This window comes from Aspergillus mulundensis, assembly GCF_003369625.1.
Source record: "Aspergillus mulundensis strain DSM 5745 chromosome Unknown scaffold_13, whole genome shotgun sequence".
Lineage (NCBI taxonomy): Eukaryota > Fungi > Ascomycota > Eurotiomycetes > Eurotiales > Aspergillaceae > Aspergillus > Aspergillus mulundensis.
The window spans coordinates 280643-306985 of record NW_020797901.1 but is presented as its reverse complement, the minus strand read 5'-3'; the positions used below and the strand labels follow the sequence as shown (position 1 = coordinate 306985).

General features: G+C 37.8%; 6 protein-coding genes across 6 annotated transcripts; 3 read left to right on the top strand and 3 right to left on the bottom strand.

The window, feature by feature from the left end:
* Positions 1-307: 307 nt before the first annotated feature.
* On the top strand, positions 308-2565 carry DSM5745_09693 (putative cell cycle checkpoint protein Rad17; the record flags this gene model as incomplete). The annotated part of the gene is made up of 2 exons (XM_026751709.1): positions 308-682; positions 775-2565. The coding sequence occupies 2 exons, from the start codon at positions 308-310 to the stop codon at positions 2563-2565; spliced, it is 2166 nt and encodes a 721-aa protein (XP_026599441.1).
* Positions 2566-3173: 608 nt separating this feature from the next.
* Positions 3174-4721, top strand: DSM5745_09692 (putative UPD-GlcNAc transporter (Mnn2-2); the record flags this gene model as incomplete). Its single annotated transcript, XM_026751708.1, has 4 exons — positions 3174-3467; positions 3523-3548; positions 3602-3618; positions 3670-4721. 4 exons carry the CDS (start codon positions 3174-3176, stop codon positions 4719-4721), a joined length of 1389 nt encoding a protein of 462 aa, XP_026599440.1.
* Positions 4722-4996: 275 nt separating this feature from the next.
* DSM5745_09691 (dynamin-related GTPase DNM1) lies at positions 4997-7512 on the bottom strand (the record flags this gene model as incomplete). Its single annotated transcript, XM_026751707.1, has 3 exons — positions 4997-5311; positions 5372-7351; positions 7414-7512. 3 exons carry the CDS (start codon positions 7510-7512, stop codon positions 4997-4999), a joined length of 2394 nt encoding a protein of 797 aa, XP_026599439.1.
* Positions 7513-8728: 1216 nt separating this feature from the next.
* On the bottom strand, positions 8729-11275 carry DSM5745_09690 (putative actin binding protein; the record flags this gene model as incomplete). The annotated part of the gene is made up of 4 exons (XM_026751706.1): positions 8729-8815; positions 8902-10752; positions 10823-11010; positions 11071-11275. The coding sequence occupies 4 exons, from the start codon at positions 11273-11275 to the stop codon at positions 8729-8731; spliced, it is 2331 nt and encodes a 776-aa protein (XP_026599438.1).
* A 795-nt stretch (positions 11276-12070) lies between these two features.
* DSM5745_09689 (AMP deaminase) lies at positions 12071-14317 on the top strand (the record flags this gene model as incomplete). Its single annotated transcript, XM_026751705.1, has 2 exons — positions 12071-13078; positions 13193-14317. The coding sequence occupies 2 exons, from the start codon at positions 12071-12073 to the stop codon at positions 14315-14317; spliced, it is 2133 nt and encodes a 710-aa protein (XP_026599437.1).
* Positions 14318-15144: 827 nt separating this feature from the next.
* On the bottom strand, positions 15145-16611 carry DSM5745_09688 (uncharacterized protein; the record flags this gene model as incomplete). The annotated part of the gene is made up of 1 exon (XM_026751704.1): positions 15145-16611. The coding sequence occupies one exon, from the start codon at positions 16609-16611 to the stop codon at positions 15145-15147; it is 1467 nt and encodes a 488-aa protein (XP_026599436.1).
* Positions 16612-26343: the final 9732 nt, after the last annotated feature.

Genomic DNA, 26343 nt, shown 5'->3' with positions numbered 1-26343 from the left:
GACTACCTACAGGCTACAGGCTACCTAGTGTAGGCTAGTACCGCCGCTACCACATAGTAGTACGTAGTAGTACTCCGTACTAATTGTACTAGTAGGCTCGGCTTGCCGAGGCCCGACCCCCGATCATAATCCACATCAGCACTCAAATGTTTCAAACCCCCGCGCTCTCATGAAAAACAAAGACAAGACACAATATTCAAGTAACATATCCTTACGTGAACCGTTCCAGAGCACTACCGAGCTGGATGATTCAAACCGGCGATGGCCCGCCAAGTGGGAGATGTCAGGTAGTGCAGGGCCGGCCGTTATGGATGACGATGAAGACTTGATTGAAGACGATTATGATTCATATGACGAATTATTTACCCAGCATTTCACGGATGATAACCTTTCGCAACTTGACGGGACAAAACTTGCGTCTCCTCCGCCAGCGAGGGCTACTTCCCCAGTGAGAAATGCGAAGAGCCCACAGAAACCGGCCAGCAGCACCACACGCTTCTCCTTGAAACCGAAACCTCCTTCTGGAAATGAATTATCGAGCCCCAGTCTGTCGGGGAAAGAGACTTTGCCCTGGGCACAACGATATCCTCCTCTCAACTTGGGGGAACTGGCGGTCCACAAAGGGAAAGTTCGCGACGTGGAGCAATGGCTGAACGGTGCATTCACCGGAAAAGCTGGAAGAGTACGTCAGCTATAAGCGTTTCCTCGTGTTGGATTAATCGGAATATAAACTTTGCTGTCATCTTTCCTGACTCCCGGTTGCTGACAAGCTAGGATTTACTCGTACTCAAAGGACCAGCGGGAAGTGGGAAAACTACTACGATATCGTTGCTGTCAAGGACTCTGAACTTCGATATATTGGAATGGAAAGCTCCCTCCGTGTCCTCGTACGCTGACAAGGATTACGTCTCGCTTGCGGCCCAATTTGATGGGTTCCTCAGCCGGGGTCACGAGTTTGGCAGCCTAGATTTGGATGGTCATGATGAGTCACAGATCTTCACTGAAGGGAATATCTACGCTCCTCGGCGTGTCATTCTCATCGAGGAATATCCAACGTTGGCTGGTCGGGGTGCCGCGGTTCTTGCTGCTTTTCGACTGTCTATACTGCGCTATATCTCCATGAATGCGCCGCCTAGCAGGAATGTCTATGGCGGGACTTCCGGAGTACCACCTATCGTCATGATTGTGTCCGAAATATTTTCGAACTCCGAGTCGTCGTTTGACAATTTGACAGTTCACCGATTACTTGGTCGTGATATTTACGATCATCCGAGTACTACTGTCATCGAATTCAACAGCATTGCGCCCACATTCATGAATAAAGCTTTGAATGTGGTTTTGAAAAAAAGCGGTCGTCAGCCTCCAGGTGATCAAGCTCTCACGCAGTCTATAATCGAAAGCATCTCTAAACTGGGGGACATTCGAAATGCAATCGCGTCTCTAGAGTTCCTTTGTTGCGGTAGCGGCAATAGAAGCCACTGGAGCGATCCAACCGTCAGATCCAAGCGTATAACTCGCGCCCGCAAGAATATTTCTACCGGTAACAGTGGGGTGCCGAGAGCCATAGCGCAAAGAGAAGCCAGTCTAGGGCTGTTCCATGCAGTCGGCAAAATAGTTTACAATAAACGAAGCGACACCGACGTCGAGCATCCGCAACTTCCTTCCCCTCCAAATCATCTCCGTCATCTTGACCGGCCGGGAGTTTCTCTGGTGCATGCGAACGAGTTATTTGATGAGACGGGAACTGACATACAGTCGTTCATTAGCGCTCTGCACGAGAACTACGTTCCATCCTGCAACGGACCTTTATTTACAGAAAGCCTTGAGGGGTGCATAGAACGCTTGTCAGACAGCGACTTGCTGTGTATCGAACGCAAAGGATACAGTAGGCCCCAAGCTGGTCTTGGGATTGGTTCCGTCAGATGGGTGACTAGCAGCATTGATCTACTTCGGCAAGAAGAGATGAGCTATCAAGTAGCTACACGAGGTCTACTATTCAATCTCCCGGCACCCGTGAAGAGGCAACTGCGACGTGCGAACGACTCTCACAAAATCTTCTTTCCGCCCACCGTCCGACTGGTTCGTGAATTGGAAGATATCCAGAATAATATCGATTCGTGGAAAAACACTCTGCTCGGCTCGGCCTTGTCTCAAGCCGCTGTCCCGCCAGCCAACCAGCGTCAGCCTACATTACACAAGTTTCCTCGTGAAACGAGGAGCAATCTTCGTGGTATTTCTGATGATAACTCGTCTTCGATCATGGCTATGATATCACGCAGCGACCTGATACTCTATCAATTACCCTACATGACAAAGATAGTTGGCGAACGAGCAGAATCAAAAAGTCTTCGGCGAATCACCGCAGTTGGAACTCGAGGTATAGACTTCAGCTCACAACAGGATGACTACGCTTTTGGGACCGCGCTCCAAGGGTATGGCACTTTTCGAGTATCTAAAAATGAGGAGCGAGGCGGGTCGCTGGGGCCGCACACACCTTTGATCCCGCAAACAGATGATGAGCGGCTCATTCTCAGTGATGATGATATTGAAGAGGACCCGGCATGATGATTCTTTATTTGGTTATCAAATACCCTTTGTCCCATCAAGGATCCTGCATGGGTGGAAATGCACATCTTACTTTTCACATAAAGTACTCTAAGGATAAATTGGAGAATGTTGTTGACTGATTGGCTGTCGTAGTTAACAGGACTTTTGTTGCTAAGGAAATATTTCCGCCTATGCATTCATGGGTCTTGGCCTTTTTTTAACACTGCTAAACTTCTTAGAAGCCTTGATACAGTCACCAGCCTGACCTTGGAAGGCCCAGCCTTGCCTCGGATACTCCCTAGATACCTTAACTACATGGGGGCCGATGAAAGAGTTACCATGTCATTTTAGTAGGTAATTGGCATCAGAACTCTTTTGGGCCTAAAGATTCATTGGCGATGATGAATGACTAATTCACAGAAGACTATGGAGCACCATGGTCTAGTGGGATGTCCATGTTCCTATTTGTACTCCGTAGCACTGAAATCTGGGGTAGGTTATCAATGCTTGGCGCGATCAACAAATACTTGACTAATCAACCTCGGCTCTGAGGTCCTCAGCAGTGATAAACAATCCACTTGTTTAATATATTTAACACCTATTATTCCTTATTCCGCAGCAGCAAGATGGCCATGACACCAGAAGCACAAACTCAAGATGCTCGAGACAACTTTGACGCACGTCCAGCGAGCAATGGCCCCCAGCTCAAATTCCGCCCTGGCCATCTCGGCTCCAGTCCGACATTACCTTCACCAAGAGCTGAAGGCGCCACAACGGACATAGACGGGCGAAAGAAGCGTGGGGATTCTGCTATCCCAAGGATGCCTGGCATTGCAACTACGGTAGTCCAATATACCCTCGCCCACGGGGCGAGTATCATCCTAATGGTCTCCTTGATTTTCGGAGGTTGCTGTGCAAATGTGGGTGGATAGATGACACTTTGCGCTAAGCTATATCACTGATGCTCAAATCAAGGTATTCGCTCTTGAAGCAATAATCAAGTGAGTTTAAATGCCCTATTTAAGCAAACGGGGATATTGCTAATTCGCTGCAGGGACGAACCAAGTTCAGGTACATCGTCGAACTGCCCTTGGATGATCTATTCTAATTGTTTGCTGCCAGGGCCGTTGATAACATTCGCCCAATTCATCCTAACGGCTCTTTTTATGTTACCGAGCTTCTTCTCCCCATCAGCAGGCTTGGGGTCGATCTTCCTGAGCCGGCGCTCAATACCGTTAAAGTCATGGTTCACTTACACGGCCTTTTTCATCTCGGTGAATCTCTTGAATAATTGGGCATTTGCGTATCGGATTTCGGTACCTCTGCATATTATTCTGAGATCTGGGGGCCCAGTCGCATCCATTGCTGTTGGTTATCTGTACGCTGGAAAAAGATATTCCGGGGGGCAAATTCTTTCAGTCGCGCTGCTTACTTTCGGGGTCATTACTTCTGCATTAGCAGATGCGCAGGCAAAAGGACAAGCTATACGAATCGGTGCTGGCGGAGGCTCTAGTATATTCAACACTCTTACTGGCTTTGCTATTCTCGCGTTAGCTATGCTTCTCTCTGCATTTCAGGGGATTTACGCAGATCGACTGTATGAAACGTTTGGACGCAACCATTGGAAAGAAGCTCTATTCTATTCTCATACACTATCTCTACCATTGTTCTTTCCGGCTTTTCCGCAGCTCCTAACACAATGGCGCGCATTGAACTCGTCAACTTCGCTGCTGTATCAGATTACAGCCATGTCCGAAAACTCGAGCGCATTGTTTGCCTCTGGCGACGCAGCCGGCCCAGGTGACTCATGTGCGGTGTCCATAAACACTCCAGCCAAAGCTTTTCTCCGCCTACTTGTTACTTACCGTGAGTATGACGCTTTCCAGCCTATTTTGGCTATTATCCCGATCCAAGTCTTCTACCTGCTATTGAACGCCTTGACGCAATACTGGTGTATACGTGGAGTGCACCTTCTCTCGGCAAAATCATCATCTTTGACTGTTACTATTATCCTGAACGTTCGGAAGCTTGTTTCGCTCTTGCTGTCCATACATATTTTCGGAAATTCTCTTTCGCATGGTGTGCTAGCCGGGGCTATACTTGTGTTTGTGGGCGGAGGCATGTATGGCTTCGAAAGTGCACGACTGAGGGGAGCAGCCTTGAAGAAGGATTAATCGAAGCCCGCGTCACTTATACCTTGGTGATGCTCATCACTCATTGCTTTTAATCTGGTCAAGATGGATCGAATCTCAACCGGTGTACTCCATATGTATGTAAATATGCAGATGAAAACATGTCATATCTTCCATGTGTTCTAATCCGAGGGCAAGCATCTGCCACTTCAGATGAAACTATAGTTATGATACAGAGTGAAACGACTTAACCACATGCAGCATGTCTGTAGTGAGGTCAAGCGTTGAGAAGGTGGAACAGCGGGCGAAAGTGTAAGCTATAGGACTTCACCTACAATTTTCGCCGCAGCCTTGTATGTTTCTAGTAACCTCTCGCATTTCTCCCTTTCGGCTTTGATGCCATCATCCTCATACAGAAGTTCGGCAAAAAACTCTTCCTTGTAAAGCTCGCTGACGAGTCGATTTTGCACAACGTCTTTACTGTGATTGACAAGAAGGTGCATAATGGCTTTTGGAACCTGATCGGCAATCGTCTCTCTCACAATCGTAAAGTAAGAGGAAATCAACCGGCGGATCAACTCAGTCTCCACAAGCTCTCGGTCGGAGATTGCTGGCTCGGATTCATCCTTCAACTAATCAATTTCAAGTGTGTCACTATTAGTGCTCAGATACAACGAAAGGTGAACACTTACGAAGGAATTCGCATCATTGAACTCAGGCACAGGAGTATATTCCTCTGGCTTCGACACCGGAGAAAGCATCTCTGTACGTCGAACGTTTGAGCTCACGTTGACCTCATGGACCGACTGCCTCGCTTGGCTCTGACCTGGGACAACTGATGTAGTGGCCTGAAGCTGGGCGCCATCTTTGCCGAAGAAGTAATTCAAAAACGAATCGCGGGTGGTATTCGCGCCCCCAAAAGCGGGCTGAAGGTTTGAATGCGTCCCGTTCAAGGTCGCCGTGATTCCATTTTCTTGCGACTTGCCAAAATGAGGGGACATGCTTCGAGACCCCTTACTGGATTGAGTCCTCATGGGGAGATGTTTAGACTCTGGCTGCTCCTCTTCGTCTTCGGGATAAGCTGGTGAATTCCCGTTCGGAGGACCAAGTTCCCTAATCCGTCTCTTCTCGCGTTTGCGTCGGTCTTCCGCGAGCGCAGCCTTCCTTTCCTGTTCCTGTTTGCTTTGAATTATAGATGACATCGCGGCGGCTGCACCAAGAAAGTTCGGATGGTTCGTGTTGATATAGGCCCTCTGAATGGATATCAACGACTCAACGTAAGACGAGCAAGGACCTAGCCTTTCACGCAAGAGGTCCGACACAACTTCGATTAGTTTTGCTTGAAGGCGTGGGAAGCGTAGCAACTCTTGCGAGCCACAAGTATGGCATATCTTGATTAGTTCCTCATAAACTAACTCAACGCATCGCTGGCTAGGGGGCTCAAGCAGTTTGATCTGAGGTTTCACGAGAAGATCAAAAGCAAGTTCTGGGACAAAAAGACTTGGGCGCGGCCCCGTTGAGTTTCGAATAGCCGTCCTTATATCAGAAACCGAAAGATTCTGAGTGGGATCGACCGTGTCGAGAGAGTTGCCGAAGACAGAATTGAATATATAGTATATCCTAGCGCCACCACATAACTCTTTCGTGGATATTTCTGAGGATGTTCCATCGATTGAGGATATAAAAGATGATGCGAATCGTGTCATCAGCTGCAATATAAGAGAACCGCGATGTTCTTTACCGCTGAATTGCTTGTTGCCATAGCTGGCGAGCTCCTGCTGCGTTTGACCCATGAGTGTGTTAAGACGGGCTTTGATGTCTGGTAGGCGATCTCTTATATGGGACATTAATGTCGAATTCAATGTTTTGGCAAGGAATTGAGTGCCGCATCTATTAGCCATATTTCGATACGCCGGGTGGTGCCGGAAGAAGTCGAGTTCAGCTTGAAGAGCCTGGGAAAGGGATTTGCCAGATTGAATATCTTGCTGGGATCTGTTGACTACTCCAATGAAGCCAAGTTTAAGCGGATAGACTCGGCCGGATAGAATGTCCATGGCATTAGTCCCATGATCCATGAGGTCCAACTTGGTCAAGACGCCAATCGTTCTTCGTCCCATAGGATCAACCTGACGGGCAAGCTTCAGCGACTCGGAATTGACCAAGTCAACATTCGCTGGCGAGACTGCCAGGATGATACTATTTGGTTTCGCGATGTATTCGAGTATCAAAGTGCGTGTTTGCTTTTCAATATCCGACGGCTGATCTCCAATTGGCACTTTAGTTAGACCTGGCAGATCAACCATGGTGAGGTTCAGCACATGAGGTGAGAATATCTTGAGGTTGATCGGCTGCCGGTTGATGCCCTTGTTATTTCCAGCTATTCTTGCGGTCTCGGCCTCAATCTCCTGCTTCACGGCAGCGAAATCATCAAACTTCCGGCCAGGATGATGATGAAACTCTGCCCATTCGTTTTGCCCGGGCACACTGGCAGCTGTATGGGGAACGTGAGCCTCATCGCCCTCTGGTTGGTCATGCCGCTCGTTAGGGATGTTTATGAGTTGCAAGATCAACGGCCTTCGAGTCACAATCCCACTTCCTCGGGGAAGAAAGTCTCTGCCAACTATATTTTCCAATACAGAGGATTTCCCGGACGACTGGGAGCCGACAACGACCTGGAAGAGAGGTCGACATTAAACTTCTCAACTGCGGTGGCATCCAGGTAGCGAATACTTACAATCTGCGGTAAATCAAGCGAATCATTTCCAATGGTGTTGAAGACCAAGTCCTGCAGCTTATTGACTGTCACCAACAGATTTTCCCCTAAGGCGGCCATTGTCCTCGACCTGTTATATTCAAATGGTGATACAGGATCCCGGTGCTCGGCGCGCCGGAGATAATGAAGCGGAATCAAGAATCACGTAATGATGTTACAGTCGCAACACTGTGGCAATAATATAGTAGAAAAAATTGTATGCCTTGTGTATTAGAGTGTCCTGTAGATAGCGCGGTTGGGACTGGAATCATAGACAGGGTTTGGTTGCTTCAACATTATTGCTCCATACAGCCACCACCTGGTCACGTGTGTTGATTCAGCTTATATAAAGTTGTGCAGCCTTGTGCTATCAGTAATTATTATAAGTTATAACACACTACTAGATAATACCTGTACAAAGTACACTGTCTAATCTACACGTAACAAAAATATCTACTGTTTGAAATACATGAAAAAGGCTATATCCTTGCTCACGGGCTGTGTTTATGGACACAATAAGGCCCTAGTTTTAAGGAAGGCTAAATGGTATCTCCTTTGTATGCAGGCCACACACATTGTACAAAGTGAACTGGCTTGCATATAAGTAAAGTCTGCCTGCATTAATAGTCACTTTACACTGCAGCATGACTATAATTTATAGTAACATACAGGTTTGTGATATAAAGATAGACTGCATCCAAGGACAAAGTACCCATATCTTGCTATTTGGTTTTTTTTTTTGTTTTTTTGTTTTTTTGTTTTTTTCGAAAGAAGAGTACGCTACGGCAATGGGCTCCAGCATGGAGACCTAGACAGGTAATTTTGATCATATGGTCCAGATTGTGTAAGGGAGGAGGAATTTGATTGTGTATAAGCCAGGGTCGTAGCTACTTGTTTGTGCCATCATCGAATCTATATTGAGATTCAAGATCATTTCAAATAGAGGACAATCTGATCGCCAATCAGGGCAATAATTCACCTATGATTTCACTGCATACATATTCACAGATAACATGAACCATAATACAGTGTACATTTAACATTATACCAGATAATCCCAATCCGAAAAAGTCCTAAAATGACCATCCACTTCAATGGATTAGCACATTGAGAATACAGTCAATGACTATATATATATATTGTCCACCTATGTACTAGTGTGAGGGTCTAAGTAGTAGACAAATACTACAGGCTAAGCTTCCTGGTATACATGGATAGCCCCAACTGCCCAGCGACACTTGAAAACTGCATAGATACACATGCGAGCTAGAAGCAGCCCGCTTACAAAGACGCCCTTTTACTCGTTGAGTTGGACATAGTTCGCTGGGAACAGTCCCGCCTTGCCATGGTATTCCCCAAGCCACCAATCATCGTCGGGAAACTCCTAATGCAAGACAAAATAATCAGTTGTAATGCTCATATTGCCCTCGAAAGTGCCGCAAAGGAAAACTGGACGGGGCTTTGACTTACGATGTTTATAATCTCACCACCTTCGGGGAAGCTTAGTTCATTGTCCTCAGCGGCCTCGTAATCATAAAGAGCCTTTGCAGTAGGTTTCGCGTGGGATCCTAATGCTGCCGCGGAATCGGGGACAGCCTCAGGCGTATGGGTGTCGGCAGTCAAAGTATCAGGTTCGGACCGGGTTTGACGACCATCATCAATAATCTCAACGTAATTACTCGGGAAAAGTCCCCTCTCCCCGCGTGCGTTAAGACCAAGCCACCAATCTTTGTCAACCATCTCAATTTCCGTCACACGTTCACCCTCCCTGAGGTCTACCTCATTGTCCTCTGCCTTCTCGTAGTCATATTGCACAAGAGCTCGTATCTCGCGGGCGTCAGTCTCATCGGCAGGAGTAGCCTCGGCCGACACAAAATGTGCATTTTGAGCACCAGGAGTTCGTTCCTTGTCAGCTACAGCACCTTCCCGCAGGCTTTCAACTTGTTCAGCGGTAGCAGGCGATATTTGCGCTTCGCCATAATCGGTAGCTTCCTTCGCAACTGGCATCGCAACTCGGATCGGCGAACTGTCACATTCAGAAAGATCGGGTGCCGGCGATTCATCAGGGCACTGAGTCTGAAGAACAGGTGGCTGAGAAGGCTTTGGCACTTGCGGAATATCAAGCGCGGTTTCTGCTGGGTTGACATGTGAAGGAACAGACCTCGCTGTCTCAACAAAGCTAGGCGCTTCCTTTGGTGGCCCTTGCGTTAACTGGTCTCGAATAGTACTAACATCTTGCTGGGGCATTACGGGCTCTGGAGTTGATCTGTCAACAGTAACAGTATCTGCGACCTCCGCGTGCCTATCCTCTGCAGATCTCCCGGTGTGTGTGGTCTGAACGGGTGCCCAAGATTTTCCACTGTAGGAGCTCTTCCATTCGCTTCCACCACTACCGTGGTTTTCGACATTGGCCACAGGAGGATGGAATGATGGTGTAACAGCACTAGGTTCCTGGCCGCGCTCTTTCGCCTTCTTTTCTGCCCAAAGTTGTGCAGGTGTCTTACCCCCTTGATCGGCAAAGGTTCGACTAGCACTCCCAACAGGGGCTGCGGGCGTTACGCTAGACGCACTGCCTCCGGGAAGAGGGGGCTTGGTGCCCGTGAACGTCGAGCTTCCGCCAAACCGATTGGAGACCTTGGGCTTGGGCAAGGATGTAAGGCGGCTTGACTCATAGGATTTGACATCCAGGGAACTGGAAGGCCCATCGAATTGGGAGGGACTCTCTTCCGAGTTCACCCCAGTCTCATCTGTCGTTTGGGCCCTCGCGCGAATAGCAGCGATGTCGACTTTGCCGACTGGTTCATAAGCACCTCTAACAGGCTCTGGTCGGTCATCCGTGACGCTACCAGCCTCACGTGCCTGTCTTCTGATAGCCGCGATATCCACTTTGCCGATTGGCTGATATCCACCTTTCACGACGCCTTCAGGGCGGTAATCCGTCGTGATCCTGGGGCCTACGGTTGGCTCAGCCTGCTTCTCAGATTTGAGCTCCTGTATGTTGACCCGGGTAGGTTGGTAAGCCGGTTGGACTTTCTCTAAATTAGTCCGAGTCACGGGGGGAGCATCGGGTCCCCATCCATCGTCATCATTTGGCCTTGTCCTCACTGGCAATGGGGCGGCACCGGTCGCGCCTGCACTAATGCCGCCAGTTCGGAGAGGAGTGAAAACCGGCTTGCTGGAAACGGGAGGTTTCGCGGGAGAGGCAATCGGCCGCTCGGGACCATGTGTGTATTTCGCGCCTGACGCATCGCCAACCTTCTGGATGATGCCCTCTACCGTCAAGTCGGCTTCTGAGCGAGCAGTTATCTGAACGTGGTAGCCCTAAAGCCTCATTGTCAGCAAGCAATGCGCGAGCCTTTCCCCAGCCGTCAAAGTACACTGAGAAACTAACATGTAAAAACCTGGAGACCGTGGACAAGTGGCTAGTGAAGTACCCCTTTGTCCGCTCGGGTACGCCTTCTCCACACCACGCGATGAGGACACATTTGGGTAGGCCCGTGTTGGCGTCAATAACCTTAACGAAAGCGAATTGAATTTTCCCCTCGGAAAACTCGTCAAGAAGATCTGCCAACTCTCCCTCTGTAAAGGCAGGTTAGAGGTCACGACGACGCTGATCTCCGACGCGGGGTTATAGCATACCTCCCGTGTCCTGAACTTTGAGAACACTTTCTTTGCTGCCAGCATCTTGTTGAAACGCGCTCACCAGTGGCGTCGAAACGGAGAACAATGCCCATTTGGCGACTGCTGGAGAGCCCCGCGCGGATTCCGAGATCGAGGAGTCGGCCACAGACTGATAGCTTTTCGATATCGAGGGGCCATTGGCCGATAGATTGAGCGATGCCATGCTGACAAGTTAAGCCCTGACTTCGATGAAAGGCGAACGTGCAGAAGAGCGAAAGGGATCGAGAACGGTGGGATAGACTTGTAGTAGAGAGAAATATCAGCCGTCGTCGGCTTCGAGATGTAAGGCAGAGCTGAATCCTGGGAAGATCGATGTGGTTCCACCTTCTTTTCAAATGAATTGAAGGAACTCGAGCTAGGAGTTGGGAATCATACCAGTTATTCGCTTGTCAATAAATAGGAAATGAGTGGATTGACTGTGGATGAAAGAGTCTTTGGTTGCACAATGAGACGTTGCTCAAGCCTGTCCCTGACACAACAAGGGGCGCCTAATTAGATTGGAGTACGTACGTCACTTTAGACAGTACGGTAGGTACCTACCTACCGGTACTGGTAGGGTGTACTCTGTATTATTTACCGGAGCTCGGGGAAACCGCTGCCGCAACTGAAAGATTATTTCGGATTAAGAATGTTGAGTGACTTGAGTCACAGGGCGGCGGCCAGATCCACTGTCCAGCATGGGTGTGGATTCCTTCATCCTAGTGCTGTGAGCTAGCAAATTCCCATCATAACATACTCCAGAGTTGTTAACATCACTGTGACAACTTTGTTGCTCTTCAAAAGCTAATTGAATATAACCCCACACTGCAGTTTTATATCTAGCTCGGGTCAAAATCTATCATTGAACAACATTGTCTGGTCTCTGGTGCTGTGCTGGAGTGCGCCGAGGTCTTGCAAGTCTAACAGGATCACAACATAGGCAATTTCACCGTTCTGAGACCGATCAAAAACGGATAACATGGATGAAATCCAGCCTGGCGAGCCTAATCTGAACGGAGAATCGAGGGACGTTCTACCAAGAGATAGGCAATTGAAGACACCTACATACGATTATGCGTTCGAAAAGTCTATGAGCCATGCAGAAGCCAAACTATTCTATCAAAATCACTCGAATACTCCGGCTAATAACCAAGCTGTCGGCATTAATCCCGTTCACTTTCCGGTTTCTGGTCAAACCGGGCCTCCTTCGTTATCCGAAGAGGTTCACTCTGCTAGTGATATTCTTGGGGCTTCCAGTGGCATGATGAACTTGAATTCTGATAGCGACACGGTTACTTCGGAGTTGAATACCATATGTCGCAAGATCCGGGGTTTGCTGGACTTGAGATCAAAATACATCAACTTATCTCTACAAACGCTCAAAGACAACCCCAATAATCGTTCGGATTGGACGATATATCCACCACCACCAGAACCAGCCTGGGGCGAAGACAAAGAGACTGCCAGGATCAACAATGAATCTCATCCGGACCAAAGAAGGAGAAAAATGGGTGAAAATATTGGTGAAGACTTTCACTTAAATGAGTGCATGCCGCTACCGGGAGAGTCTGACTGGGTCTTCAAGTTAGATGAGGGCAGCGTTTACCAACTTTACGAGAATTTGAGTGCTGCCAAACAAGGAGTTCCTGTGGTCAAAATCCCATCTTTGAGAGACTTCTACATGGATCTTGATGCGGTCACTGATGTGTCAACTGATGGGCCGGCAAAGAGCTTTTCATTCAAGCGCCTTTCGTACTTGGAAGGAAAGTTTCAGCTCTATTCACTCTTGAATGAGTATCAAGAAATTACGGATAGCAAGAAAGTGCCTCACAGGGATTTCTATAATGTGCGGAAAGTTGACACCCATGTTCATCACTCAGCATGCATGAATCAGAAACATCTACTTCGCTTCATCAAAAGCAAGATGAAGAAGTCGCCGGATGAAGTTGTTCTTTTCAGGGATGGTAAGCATCTAACACTTAAAGAGGTTTTCGAGAGCATCAGCCTTACTGCCTATGACCTCAGCATTGATACTCTTGATATGCATGCAAGTTGCTCATCCATGTGTCTTGCTATGGATCATGATGGCTAATTGAAATAGGCACATACGGATTCGTTTCATCGATTTGACAAATTCAATCTTAAATATAACCCAGTTGGGGAGTCCCGACTGCGAGAGATTTTCTTGAAAACCGACAATTACATCAAGGGGCGCTATCTTGCTGAGATAACTAAGGAAGTTATCTCTGATCTTGAATCAAGCAAGTATCAAATGGTCGAATGGCGCATCTCTATATACGGAAGGTCGCTTCAAGAATGGGACAAACTCGCAGCCTGGGTAGTAGACAACAAATTATTCTCTCCAAACGTTCGTTGGCTTATCCAAGTTCCTCGACTATATGATGTCTACAAATCAAGCGGTATGATGGAAAATTTCGAGCAGGTGATCACGAACGTTTTTCAGCCACTATTCGAGGTTACGAAGGATCCGAGCAGCCATCCTAAATTGCATATTTTTTTGCAACGTGTGGTCGGCTTCGATAGTGTTGACGATGAGAGCAAGGCCGAACGTCGTCTGTATAGGAAATATCCCATTCCTAAAGAGTGGAACACGAAACAGAACCCACCATACACTTATTGGATCTATTTCATGTTCGCCAACATGGCTTCCCTCAATATTTGGCGACAGCGGCGTGGTTTCAATACGTTTGTCTTGAGACCACACTGTGGCGAGGCCGGAGATCCCGACCATCTTGCCGTCGGCTTTCTTTGTTGCCATAGCATTAGTCATGGTATCTTACTCCGGAAGGTCCCATTGCTGCAATATTTGTTCTACCTTGACCAAATAGGCATTGCGATGTCTCCCCTGAGCAACAACGCGTTATTCCTAACGTATGACAAGAATCCATGTGCCCATTTCTTCAAAAGAGGCTTGAATGTGTCATTATCTACAGACGATCCGCTACAGTTTGCGTTCACAAAAGAACCTCTGATTGAGGAATACTCTGTAGCAGCGCAGATCTACAAGTTCAGCGCGGTGGATATGTGTGAGCTAGCTAAGCATTCCGTCGAGCAGTGCGGTTTCGAACTCCCGTTGAAGGAAAGGTGGCTTGGCTCGAACTGCTCTTTGGCTGGGGTTGCGGGCAACAATGTTGCAAAGAGTAACGTGCCTGATATCCGAGAAGCATTCCGACACGAAACACTGATTGGGGAGCTGGCATTGTAAGTTTTACTTCCTCGCACCTGGCCCATTGTTGTCCTCAAGGGAAGACCCTATCTTGTCGTGACGTTGAATGAGACAGGCCTAGCTAATCAATCAACCAACCACATAGAATTGAGCGGTACTCCGCACGAGCTACTGGAGCTGGATTCACACCTATAGCTGGTTTTGGTTCACCTTCCCCGTCCTTACAGAAACCGTGTCCTACGGCTCAGAGTAAGTCTTGATTATATGGTCGACTCGCCAATACATATGGTGACTTTGCCCGGACGACAGCTCTGCATGGACAGTCGAGTACGCCTATGGATTGGTCCATTCACTCGAATATTTGCTCGTCTAGAAACACCGCTGCTGCACCTTTTTCACTTGGTTCTACCAGTCAAAATGATGGTAATGCGACGGACCGCTTGGGCTCACTACAGTCGCATTGTGCATCGGACGTTTTTAGCGGATTAAGCTGTGTCAACGCAATTGATCAAATCTCCACGGCTGGGGCAGAGGGCCTGCTAGAGCAGAAAGTATTTCCCGGCATTGTGCACGAAAGGGCTCAGCGCGGCAATGTCCCGGGGCGGGCCGTTGCCGATTGATCTTGGGCAAAAGCGGGGGACAAGAATAACCTATTCAAGGTGATTTAGCGCGTGAGGTAAACGGGTATACCTTCCAGAAATAGATGTCTAATTTATACAGTATGTAAATGAGCACTAAACAATGCTAGGGGCAGCAGTGGTTGCAGACTATCTCGCCGCTATGGTGCGTATATACGGAGCGGGAGCGGGAGATTCGCTGTCGGAGTTTGTAGGTAGGTAAAGTCTTGCTTTGTACTAGTCGCTACCTCAGACTGCCCAACTTCCTTTGCGTTCACGGACCCCCCATGGGTCACGGTAACGCCCTGCTTCCAACATCTGAGGCTGTTGACGTACCCACTCTTGGATATACAACCGTAGAGCCGTCCATCTCATACACGCACCGTTCGTTGCGCCGTTATTGGAGAAGTCATGCACGCCCACATGACCCTTGGCGTCCACAATCAAGTCATCCGCCCTGAGCGATGCTACTGATACACCCGAAACCTTACTTAATTCATAGTCGTAGTAACGGGCAATGCTGGGGTACCCTAACGACAAATAATCGTAAATCTGCGTAACAAAGGCGTCATTGAATTCCTCATTCACGTACTCGCTATGGTGAGAATCATTCCCCAGGCTCTGTACATCGAGTTGTGTATTTCGGTGAAGAGGAGCTTGGGCCTTGGACGGTTCATCTGACAGGCCTGTGGCATCCTCCATATCATGTCTTGGGGTAATCAAGCCCGTTAACAGAGTTGCAGCGCCATGTGTACTGTTTCTGTCCGGTTTGCATGTGCCATTCCAGAGACCGCCAACGTCATGATGAGCTGAAGAACGCGGACTAGCACTCCAAAGGCCTGAGAGAGATGAGAGACTAGACCGGTTCTCATAAACACCGTTTGGGCGTTCACATATTGAGGTTTCAGGAGTCAAGCTCTGTGGAAATGTGAGATCACTTCCAAGCATCGGCGGGCTAGCGAGCTGCCTCAACTGTGTCAAAGGTGACAAAGGTGAACCGGCATCCCGTCCTTCGCCCAGGTTCGCGATCTTTCCCGCGTTCTTGAGAGACCAACGAGCTGCGAGTGGGGAACGGGCTCCCCTGGTCGTGAGGTAATGGCGCCTATTCATACTGGCTTCCTCTTTATGTCTGCGCAGGTATTCAAGTTCCGAAGGAAGATCTGCAGATGAGGCGCGCCTACTTGTCCTGAACTCGAATCTGGCATCACGTATATCAATGCTCTCTCCGTACGAGGATTCTTCTTCGTCTCTGTCAATCGCAAAATGATCTACGGGCTGGTAGACCTGCTCATTGGGGAACGCTGCTAGTGCTTGCTCCTTTATTTGATTCTCTGTTGGATGGGGTGAAAATGGGAGAATGTATTCTAGAAAAGAGGTTCTTCGGCTGTTTCTAGGGCGGTCACCGTGTTCGGAGATTATTGCTCGTCTTTCAACAGACGATGGAATACGTATTCGAGTGTTGAATTCATTGGATTCCTCGCTGTCACTGGAGGGAATTGCAGGCAAATCGGGCACACGAAACGAGTGTTTTCTTGTTTCCTGACGTCGGAGAAGGCTAGAGTATGAGAACCGGGATTCTTGTACGGCATCATGGTCTTGCCTCGAACTTTCAGCAGCCGTTTCGTTGTCCCACCGGCTTTTTGCTTTCAACCCCGCTGGGCCACCAGGGTAAGTTGCCAGTTTCCCGGGCCGAAATGAGTGCTTAGCGGTCTCCATGAGCTGTGGCGTATATTTCTTTGTATTCCGTTGTTGTTCCCCTTTATGATTATGAGCAGGCCTGGTTGTGTATGCTGTTGACACTGTGAAGCTGTTTGAATCATGGTTTCTCAATGAACCAAGGGCCCCGCCAGTTTGCCATAGGGGTGGCTCTAACCCAGGATCGGGAGCTTGGTTAATGGATGAACTAGAGTATATTTCTGATAAATGGATGCCTGCCTGCGTTGGATGCAAGTGGTGTCTTGAATATTCATTGTTTTGATGTTTCTTGGAGCTGCGTGACGATGTCTCTATTGGCTCAGGTAGGAACCTTCGTGGTTTTCTGGGAGTTTGTTCGGCGAGTTGAGGCATGATTGAGCTTCGTATTGTAACTTGTCGAGCTTATTTATTGTATGTGTTCTAAATATATGGTTAACCATACTATCTTGTAAGACAGGCACCGCCAGGTGCTATGTTTCTCTCTTCCGCATTTCCGCAATGCGACAATCTTGACACCTGCTGCGGGCCCAATGGAAGGACGTCTTATCCGATGGTGATGATTTTCCAGGGATTTGGTGGCATACCTTGCGGGAGGCGGTCGTGTGCAAAGTAATTAAGTTCAAGTGCCAGGTTGCTGAGATCTAGGGCGGGACCAACAGACAGTAAGGCCAGAGGCTGACGGACAGTATATATATAATGAATATGAAATATGGTGGATATTTGGGCATGGGTTGAATCATAACACAAGAGGGCTTTCAATATAGTTGTAATTGTTGTTACTGGTCAATGATAGTAGCTAAGTATATGTATGCATTCATTCCAGGCGTTGTGGCCTGTTATCCTGGAAATCTTGGTTCAAGAATTCAGATTAGATATCTGTACCGTGCTTACATACCGTGCTTAATCAGCTACCGCCAAAACCCACGTGATGTCGATATTCAACCCCCATAATAATTTAAAAAAAAAATAAAGTTTTTTAATATATATAAAAGGTATAAAAACCCAAAATTTTCGTGGTGTATTTTACACTAGTTAATTTTTTATATATAATAATTTTATAATTTTTAAAAGTGCTATAGCAGCTAAATCTTATAGCCTGTTGTGGTTAATCCCACGCCATGAAACTACTTACTTATATCTTAGTTAGCTATATGTAGTTAGTTGGCCTCCTAGCCATTCTTAAATAATTATTAAGTATTTTTTTATGGTTATTATAACTTATTTAGGTGTTACCTAAGTAACTATTATAATAATAGTAGCATGTTTTTAATTATAATTATAGGTAAAATTTTTAATTTTAGGAGTTTTTAAAGCTTAGAAAATTTTAAAGCTCTTGCTAAAAGCTTTTACTTTAGCTTTTATTATAATAGTATAACTTTAACTCCTTAACTTTTTAAAACTTTTTATATATATAGCTTTTCCTAAATTTTAACTTTTTTAATACTTTAAGTTTTTTAATACCTTTAATAAATTTAATTAATTTAATCTACTATTTACTATCTTATAATTCTTTTACGCTAACCAGGCGACTGGGTGGCCTAATAATGTTATCACTGTTATGGTGTTGCAACTGCGCAGTGTTACAATAACATAATCTAGCGGCCTAAGGCCGCCGGGCAAAGGAACTTTAGCGCTAAATTAGCCGCGTGTTAAGGTAGCGGCTAGTTATATAATATATAAAATACTAAGTTTAATTTAAAACTTAAATTTAAAAAATTAATAATTAATTTTTATTATAAATATATAATACCTTTTTTATTATAATAATTTATATTTTTTTAAGTTTATTATAGTATATAAACGCGACTTATAATTTTAATTATTTTTTTTAAAAAACTTATTTTATATAATAATTAAATAATAAACTTAATTTTAGGGATTAGTAAATAATATTTTAAAAAAGTAATTATAAACCCTAACTTAATAACTAACTAATATATTTAAAAAAAATTTATAAATTTTTAATTAAAGAATTTTAAGGGCGCCCTTATTATTAAATCCTAAATTATATAAAAAATATTAAAATATAAAATACCTGCCTAGGGGTAAGAAAATAAAAATAATAAAAAAATTATTAAAAAATTATAAGTAATACTAAAAGTAATTTTAGTAAAAAAAAAATTATAAAAATAAAAATATTTAAAAAAAATATTAATAAATTTATACTTAAATTAAAAAAGCATACTAATAAATTACAAGGGCTAAAGCTAATTAATAAATATATAATATACTTATTTAATTTATTAAGTAACTAATAGTCCCATGTTAAATAAACTTTAATAACCTTATAATTTTAAAAAAAAAATTATTAAAAGGGTTATAGTAATAATAATATAACTTAAAAAAAACTTTTTAAAAAAATTATTATTTATAAAATTATACTAGGTAAATAATATTAAAAAATTTAATAATTAAAAGTTAAATATAAAAATATATTTTAAAACCTTTTTAATTTACTACCTAAATAATAGTTATAAAATATTTTAATTTATTAAATTTTTAGTAAAAAACTATAAACAGGAATAGTTTAATATTTATAAAGTAAAAACTATATTTACTTAAAAAAAATTTAATATATTAATTAAAATAATTAATAATAAAATAGTGCTAATTAATAACTTATTAATTAAATAAAGTAATATAAAGTAGTAATTATAGTAAATTATTAAGTAATTTATATAATTATTAAATTAAATTAAAAAATACCTATTTTATAAATATAAAAATAACTAGTATTAAAAATACCTATATTAAAAGATTTTAAAAAATATATAAAAAAAGTTTTTTATTTATAAATACTAGAAACTAAAGTGCTATAATAATTATATATTATATTTAATAAATAATAAAAATAACATGCTTAAGTAAAAAAAAAATAATTATAAAAAAAAAGTTTTTTAATTAAACTTATATGTTGTGGTTGATCCCACGCCACGGCAGTTGCTTACTCAGAGCTTAGTTACCTACATGTAGTTAGTTGGCCCCTAAGCCATTTTTAAATAATTATTAACCTTTTTTTTAGTTATATATAACATTCTTTTAGGTATTGCCTGGCTACTACCATAATAATAATAGCATGTCTTTAATTATAATTTAAGGTAAAATTTTTTTTAAACTTTTGGAAATTTTAAAGCATTAGTAATTTTTTAAAATTTATAGTGTTAATATCCTGGCAAGCCTTGCTATATTAACTTTTTATAATTTTTTATTATTTAACTTTTAAATATAACTTTTAAACTTTTTAAAACTTTTTATATATATACTAAATCCCTAAGTTTAAACTACTTTTAAACTATTACCTTACTATATTTTACCTTTAATACTTTGCCTTAACCCCTGTTAACTAGGTGGCCTAATAGCTTACTAATATAAATTATAATATTATAAATTTTTAAAAGTTTTTTTAATTTATTAAATTTAAATAAAAAAAAAAATTTAATTATTTAACTTTACTTTATAATTATATAATTATATATTTAAGCTTGCTTTTTTAACTTAAGCTATTAAAACCTCCCTTACTTATATTATTATTTTTTTTAATAACCTATATAAGACTGCCATAAATATATATAATTTTTATTATTATTTATAACACAGGTATATTAATAAAATCTTACTAAAGTATTTAACTTAAGCAAAATTTATTCTTTTATCCCGTTTAAATAAAAAACTAATTATAATTAATAAAAATTAGTTAGAGTACACTATTACAAAGGATTTTTTAAATAACTAGATCTACTAATTTTAAGGCTTAATAATAACTTGTAAATAATTATAAACCATAACTATAATTAACTTTTATCCAAATTTTACTTTTTTTTTTAAAAAAGAGAATAGTGTACCTTAGCCTTTAAATATAATAAGTTAAAACTTTTAACACCTTCACGCCCTATATTTATAGTATTTATATTTTTTATTTTAAAATTAACTATAACTACGGCTACTATAAGTATAAAACCTTTTTTATTACTTAATATACTTTAAATACTAGGTTTTAAAAAACTATTAAAAAAAAACTACCTTTACCCTTACCTTTGCCACTATCCAACTTTTTAGATCTTTTTTAGTTTTTTTAAAACTATAAAAAAAACAAGAATATATTTACTAAAAATAATAAAACATGCTTACTAGTTTTAAAATTAGTTTTAATACTAAAGGTTTTAGATATTTAAATTAATAATATAGTAAAAAATAAAGTAACTAGTAATGGTATAAAGGGACCCGGTTTTACTAGTTTTTTTTAATAATAATTAATAATGTTAGCTACTTTAATAGCACAGGCAGTAATAAATACTAATTTTAATAAAAATATTATAAATAGTGAGCAGCAGGGGGCAAATAATATAAGATTTTTTTATTAAAAGGTAGCTAATATTAAATTCTTTTACCTAAATATGCTATTAAATTAGGGTTTTAAAATAAAGGTTAAGTATAATAACAAGCCTTATTTTTATAATATATATATATTTATAACTTAAATTTACAGTGCCTTGGAGACTAGGAATATTTTTAAAATATATTAAAATTTAAAAATATATTTATAAGAAGAAGCTGCGCGGTGGTATAATTTAAAATTTAATTAAGTTTAATAAAAAGGTTTAATTATATTTAATAATATTAAAAACTAGTATAAATAATTAAAAAAAGGTTTAAGCTACCTGCTAGTAAAGTAAGATTTAGGTTAAATAATTTATATTATATAATAATAAATATTTAGGCTAGGTATTTTTTTATTACTTATATGTTTAATATAGTGGCGTTAGCAAAGTAATATAAAAAATTTAACTAAAAATTTTTTTTAGTATTAAAAGCTTGGTAAAACTTAAATATCCCTTTAAGAAATATTATTAACAAGCCCTTAAAAAAATAATATAATTATTTTAAAGTTTATAAAAATCCTATAAAAAAAGTAAATTAATTAATTTAATAAGTTTTAGCTGTATGCTTATTAACTAATATAATAAGCCTTTTATAAATATACTAAATATTATTTTTATAGTAATTAAACCTAACCCTAGTAACTAGTATAATATTAACCCTAATATTATATATAATAAAAAAACTTTTAAAAATAGAACCTAATGGTTAATTTATTATAAAATAGTTAACTTAATTAAATAAGCAACTTTTAGAGCGCTTATATACCCTTTTAAATTTAAAAAAAACTTTTAAAACTGTTATCCTTAAAATTAGTAGTATTTTTAATAAAATTAATAAAATTAATAGTATTCTTAAAATTAGTAATATTCTTAACAAGTATAATATAACTTTTAGTTAGTTTAATAATTATACTAAGACCAACCGCGATAAAATAATAACTAAAAAATAAATAATAATTATTATATTAAAACCTATTATACTAATAGCTTTGCTATACTAAATCCTAAAAAAAAATATTAAAAAATAACTAGTTTATACTAAATATTTAAGTAGGTAAAGCGTACATGTCTTAAGAAGTTTTAGTAAATAAATATAACAGCTTTAAAAAATATAAACCTAAAAAAGTATATAAAGTTAATTATCACGCATGTTATTTTATATTTTAATTAAATAATAAGCTACACGAGCACCTTTTTATATATATTAGTAATAACTTTACTATATATTATATTTCCCCTAGTATACTAATTATTAAATTTCTAGAACTTATCTCTACTGCTTTACCAGGACTTTTTTTTAAAAATTAAAAATATGCTTTAGCAAAGGTATTTTTTATAATTAATAGTACTTCTTATTAAATTTGCATTAATTTAAAATTAATACTTACCTTAATTAATAAGGTATTTCTTGCGTGAAGTTATTTAAATATTCTTATATATTAATACCTATTATTAATTTTATTATAAGAAATTAGATTAGGGTTTATAAATTAATTTATTTATTTATTAATTTATTTTAAAGTAAAGCAGGTATATAAAAATATTTTAAAAAATATAATAGCAAAAATAATAGTTAAAGCTTACCTTATATTATATTTAAAAGCTAATTTATTAATTAGTATTAATAGCCTTGCTTTACACGGTGTAATAATAAATTTAAGTAAAAATTTTTTTTAAATTATAACATGTAGTAACACAGTAATTTTTATTATTATTATACCATGTTTATATTATTATTAGCCTTAGTAAATATATATAGCGGATTAAATGGTGGTATAATTATACTTTTTTTTAAAAATATTAATTTAATCACGTATTAACCTTCCAGGAGATAGGGATTACTTATTTAAATTTTATTAATAAAAATAATTATTTTTATATACTTATATAATAAATAGTAGCTTTAACTTAATTATAGCTATTAATAATATAAATTTACTAGTACTACTTAAAAAAGGCACTAGGTTAGGAATATTATTAAAATTTAAAGTGTTTAAAATTTATTAATTAAATATTATAAATACTAGTATATATAAAAAATATTTTTTTATATTAGCTAAATTGCTGCTAAAATCCCATAATTTTTTTATACCACCTTTAGTAAATAAATCCTTTTAAATAAAGCTAAATAATAATATTATAGTTTATAAAAATGCAAGAGTAGTTGTAATTTTTAAAGCTTTAATATAAAAATTTATAAATATTTAAATAAATAAGTAAATAGTAAATATTTTAAAAAAAAATTAAATACGCATGCATTTTAAACCTGGCTGGAAGGATTATTTTAAAAAAAAAATAACTAAAGTTTATTTTTTAGCTTATTATAATTAATAAAGGGTTAATAAAGTATATAATAAGTTATACTAGTAAAAAAAAATAAAATAAATAACTAGTATTACCCTAATATTATAGCCTGTTTTTATTATTTATAAATTTAGTAAAATTAATAAAAACTCTGGCTGGCTAGTATGGGATATTTATAACTTAAATAAATAATAGGTTAAAAATATATATTTTTTGTTTATATAAGCAAAGATACTTATAAAAGTTATAGGGGATGCTTTTATTTTTATTATTAATAATATATTTATATTTTATTAATAGCCCTTTTACCTATTAATATAAATATATAATAGTAATATTACACAGGGGATAAGAAATGTTATTAATATATTTAATAAGTTTTATTAATAGTATTACCTATATTTAATATAATATTAATAATTACTTTCGGGCACTACAAAAGTTCCTGCGTGCTTATATTAATAACTTTATTATATACTTACCTATTTTTAATAACTATTTTTAATATTTAAAAGTATTTTTATTAAAATATTAAAAACTAGGAATTTTTTTAAACCCCAAAAAGACCTTTTTAGGCTTTTTATTTATTAAGTTATTAGATAAAAATATTTTATTACTAGGCTAAATAGTAATAGCAAATAAAGTTAAGGCTTTAATTTTATTAAAATTTCCCGCCACTTTAGCTAATTTAAATACTTATATTAAAATAATAAACTAGTTTTTAAAGCATATTTCTTACTATATAGCTAAAATAAAATTATTATAAAGATAAAAAATAAATTTTTTAAAAGGTATACTAAACTTTTATAAAAAAACCCACGCACGAAAATTATATATATTAAAAATTAAGCTTTTTTAAATTATAAATATAAAAAAAAAGCGTTTAAAATAATTTAGTTTTATTTTAAAAACCTTTTATAGTTAATTTACTTTACTTTTTTTTATAATTTTTATATTAATGTTAATACATGTAAAAAGCGTATTAGTGTTATAATATTTTATATTAAAAAAGATTTTAAAATTAATTTAAAAAAACCTTTATTACTAGTAAATATAAAACTTATTTTATTCCTAAGTTATATAATTTTTAAAGTAAAAAAAAATTACTAGCCTATAAAATTAAAAGTTTCGGGCCTAGTTTAAATAATAAAAAAACTATATTATATAATAAAATTTTATTAAAAAATAGTTTTTATTTATATAAATCATGCTAGCACACTAGACATTATAAAATAAAAAATATTAATAATAAATTTTTTTAAAAAGCTTAACCTTTACTTAGTATAAGCTTTAATATTTTTATAATAATTTTACTTAAAAATCCTATATAAACCCGGGAAGATAAATATAGTACTAAATACTTTATTTTATTTACCTTTTTTTATAAAAAATAGTAATAAAAATTTAAAATATTTACTAAATATACTATATATAAACTTTATAACTTTAATAATATAATACTTTAAAAATTTTAAGCAAAGGCTACTATAGGAATATTTAAATAATTAAAAATAAAAAAAGGTAAAAAAAGTTTTAAAAGTTAATATTACTTTTAAGTATCCTGTGACACTATTATATTAACTAAATATAAAAGGATTTATTTATATTATTTTATATAAGGTATTTTTTAATATAAAAAAGCTCTGCATTCCACTAGTGTTAAAAAAAATACTTAAAAAGGCTTATAATAATAAAAGCTATTTAAATATTTATTATATAATAAAAAATCTAGCCCATGTTTTTTTTACTTAAAATTAAAGTAAGTTTAAAAATATATTATGGCTTGCCCTTTATACCTATAATATAAAAAAAAATTATAAATTATATAAAAGCCTATAACCTATACTATTATTAAATATTCCTTTTTATATAGTGGCTATTAATATAGTAATAGCATTATTAAAGGTAATAAATAGCTTAAATATTATACTTACTTACACATGTTGCTATATAAAATAATTAATAATTTTATTTAGTAAAAATAATTAAAAAGCCCATAATTAGGCCACGGCATTTTTAATAAAATAGGTAATAGTAAATTAAGGACTTTTAACTATAATTATTAATAATAAAAATTTAAAATTTATAGGTAAGCTTTAGCAAGCTTTATTTATTAAATTAAAGGTAAAACTTTGCTTTATAACCGTATAATATACCTAAGTAAATAAATAAAGTAAAAAATTAAATTAAATTATAAAAATTTTCTTGCGCTATGCTATTATAAGTTTAAAATATTTAAATAAATAAATAAAAGTTCTTTTTTACCTGTAGGTAATATTAAATGCCTATACTAATACTTTAATTAAGTATTTATTATATAAGCTTATATATAGCATAAAAATTTATATAATACTATTTTCTCTTACTAGTATATTTTAAAAGGCGGAAGCTTTTTTAAAAAACTTTAATTATAAAAAAAATATAATAACAGCGCTAAGGCTAGTATAAATAACTATAAAATATTATTATAATAAAAACTATAAGCCTATTATATTTATTTTAGGTAATTAAGTAAGGCTATGCTTGCATAAAGGTTATAAAGTATAAGTAATATTAAATAAAAAACTTTTAGTATAATATATGGGACCTTTTAAAATATTAAAAAAAGTTAGGCCTTTAATATATTAACTAAACTTTTTTTAAATTAGCGGTTATACCCGGTGGTTTTAATTATATATTTAAATAAATATTTAAAAAACCCTTATATATATATAAATATTAAGCCCGGTCTATAGCTAGTAAAAGGGAATATAATAAAGTTTTAATTATATAAAATTAAAAAACTATTAGCTAAAAGGTGGACTTTAAAAAAACTAAAATACTTGGTTAAGTAGCTAAAATAATCTAAATATTAAAATGCATGGTATTATAAATTCTTGCTAAAAAATATATAAAAAATAATTAACTAATATAAAATAAATTATTTTAATAAGGCTGGACTGCAGGTTAATAAACGTAAGTATTTTAAAATTATTACTAAATATTAAAATACTAAAGTTACCTAAAAAATATTAAAAAAGGTCGGGGACGCCCTTACAAGAATACTTTTTAAAAGTTTGCTTATAATACT